The sequence below is a fragment of the Nerophis ophidion genome, linkage group LG08 (assembly GCF_033978795.1).
Source record: "Nerophis ophidion isolate RoL-2023_Sa linkage group LG08, RoL_Noph_v1.0, whole genome shotgun sequence".
Taxonomy (NCBI): Eukaryota; Metazoa; Chordata; class Actinopteri; order Syngnathiformes; family Syngnathidae; genus Nerophis; species Nerophis ophidion.
The window spans coordinates 14,920,829-14,923,328 of NC_084618.1; the positions used below are offsets into that span (position 1 = coordinate 14,920,829).

The 2,500-nt window shown below is 42.2% G+C and overlaps 1 protein-coding gene across 3 annotated transcripts in view; it reads right to left on the reverse strand.

Annotated features, from left to right (window-relative positions):
• The window catches only part of adamts6 (ADAM metallopeptidase with thrombospondin type 1 motif, 6), a 108,194-nt gene that overhangs the window by 102 nt on the left and 105,592 nt on the right, over window positions 1–2,500 (reverse strand). For all 3 annotated transcript variants that reach the window (XM_061907799.1, XM_061907797.1, XM_061907798.1), the window contains exon 25: window positions 1–1,512. This exon is cut by the window's left edge and continues 102 nt beyond it. In XM_061907799.1, the coding sequence (XP_061763783.1) occupies window positions 1,403–1,512 (110 nt within the window). In that variant the 3' untranslated portion in view covers window positions 1–1,402. The remainder of the gene's footprint in view (window positions 1,513–2,500) is intronic.

Below are 2,500 nucleotides of genomic sequence, written 5' to 3' on the forward strand. Positions count from 1 at the left end.
TTACCCACCTGCTCCCAGTGCCACCCACACTGGTTTTAATGTAACTTAGATATTGGGTTTCACTATGTAAAGCGCTTTGAGTCACTAGAGAAAAGCGCTATATAAAATATAATTCACAATTCATATATACATATATATATATATATATATATATATATATACACACACACCGTATTTTTCAGACTATAAGTGACAATTTCTTTCATAGTTTGACTTATACTCCGGAGCGACTTATGTGTGAAATTATTAACACGTTACCGTAAAATAATGTATAACATTATTTATCTCATTTATACATTAGATGTATGTCAGAGAACTTTGGTGGACATTAAACATTCCATTCTGCCAAAGTAATATTTGGTCTCATGGGTGGAATGAAACTTTTTCAAAAAAGTTATTTTTGTTAGCGTGGAGATGGTCTAAAAATGTCTTTTTTTAAAATGTAATTTTTTTTAATAGATATTTGTGAATGATGAATGGATTTTGGAATCGGGATGAAAAAGATTCACTATTTTTTTGGTGGACACACTACAAGTATTACAAATTAGTCTTTAATTGTGGGGTTTCGCTATTCAAGCTGACATCTTTGTCATACCTGACAATTTATTTCTTGAACTTTGCTGGAAGATGTTGATGTTCCCAAATAACCACTTCCTGTCATTCCAATTCGACTTGCTGAAACAATAAAGTAGAAGTGAGGCTTTGAAGGATGGACTTCATTTCAAGTGTGAACGCACCTTCGGAAATGTTGTTGCTAAAGGCCAATCAATGACTCCTGACCCGCTGATGACAAGGCACCTTGACGTGGCCCCGCCCACACGCAGGTGAGGACTGTTGGAGACAGTAGCTACTAGGTGACGTAGAAAATAAATATACAGTACACAGACCGCGTGGGCTCGCTCGCTCTCTATTTACACAAAAAGTCTGCCCGGCGACAGCGCTCGCAGAGGGGTGGGGGGGCGGGGCTTGGGCGTGTCCTCTGCGGGCCAAGTGTGTACAGCACTTTGGATTTGATCAAAGTCGGAGATGAGGAATTATTATTATTATTATAATAAAATAACTTCACCAACCCGTCCTCCTCGGAGCTCCACTTCACAGAAGTGAACTTGCATGTCAGCGCGGCGGCTGAGCAGTGGTTTGGCTTCCTGGTTTGGCTTCCTGGTCTAGTCGGACTCGGTGGCTCTGCCAGGGTCTAGTCGGACTCGGTGGCCCTGGCAGGTTCTAGCCAGACTCGGTGGCCCTGGCAGGTTCTAGCCAGACTCGGTGGCCCCGGCAGGGTCTAGTCAGACTCGGTGGCCCCGGCAGGTCTAGTTGGACTCGGTGGCCCCGGCAGGGTCTAGTCAGACTCGGTGGCCCCGGCAGGTCTAGTCGGACTCAGTGGCCCCGGCAGGTCTAGTCGGACTCAGTGGCCCTGGCAGGTCTTGCAGCACATCTGCCGGAAGTAAGCCCGACTGCAGAACTTGAACTTCAGCACCAGCGGGCAATAAGCCACCTTGTTGACATCTTTGCACTCTGCACACACACACACACACACACACACACACACACACACATATAAGACACAGTATTACACTCAGGAATATGTATTCATAGACAACAAAGTTGTCACACAACTTTGTGTTTCCATGAGTTCCCAGCAAGATGACAAAAGCTGTCTTTGATCTTACCAAGCAAAAGGCTTGTAAAACTCCACTGTGTAGGGTGGGAAGCGACATGGAGGTGTCGGTTTCTTTGATGTACTGTAATCCAAAGGAAGGGTTTGTCTTGACCCAAGAGCTACTAAATGGAGAGGAGGCAGGGCCTGACCCCCCCTCCAGGCACCTTTTCTTTGAACTGTTTTGCATCTTTTTAGCAGCATTTTAACAACCTTTTTTCAGCCTTTAAGCAGCCTTAGTGCATCATTTTTGCATCCTTTTAGCAGCATTTTGGCATCCTTTTAGTATCATTTTTACATCATTTTGGCAGCCTTTGTCCATCATTTGAACAACCTTTTAGCAGTATTTTTTGCATCCTTTTAACAACCTGTTTACATCCTTTTAGCAGCATTCTTGCATCCTTTTTGCAGCCTTTGAACAACCTTGTTAAATTTTTTAGCAACGTTTTTGCATCTTTTTAGCAGAACTTTTGCATGTTTTTAGCAGTCTTTTAGCGGCATTTTAACAACCATTTTGCAGCCTTAGTGCATACATTCGGCATTATTTTAGCAGCCTTTTTGCGTCCTTTTAGCAGCATTTTTGCATGTTTTTGGCAGTCTTTTAGCAGCATTTTAAAAACCTTTTTGCAAACTTTGTGCATCATTTTTGCATTATTTCAGCAGCCTTTTTACATCCTTTTAGCAGCATTTTGGCATCCATTTAGCAGCCCTTTTAAATCCTTTTAACAACCTTTTTACATCCTTAAGCAGCATTTTGGCATCCTTTTAGTATCATTTTTACATCATTTTAGCAGCCTTTGTCCATCATTTGAACAACCTTTTAGCAGTATTTTTTGCATCCTTTTA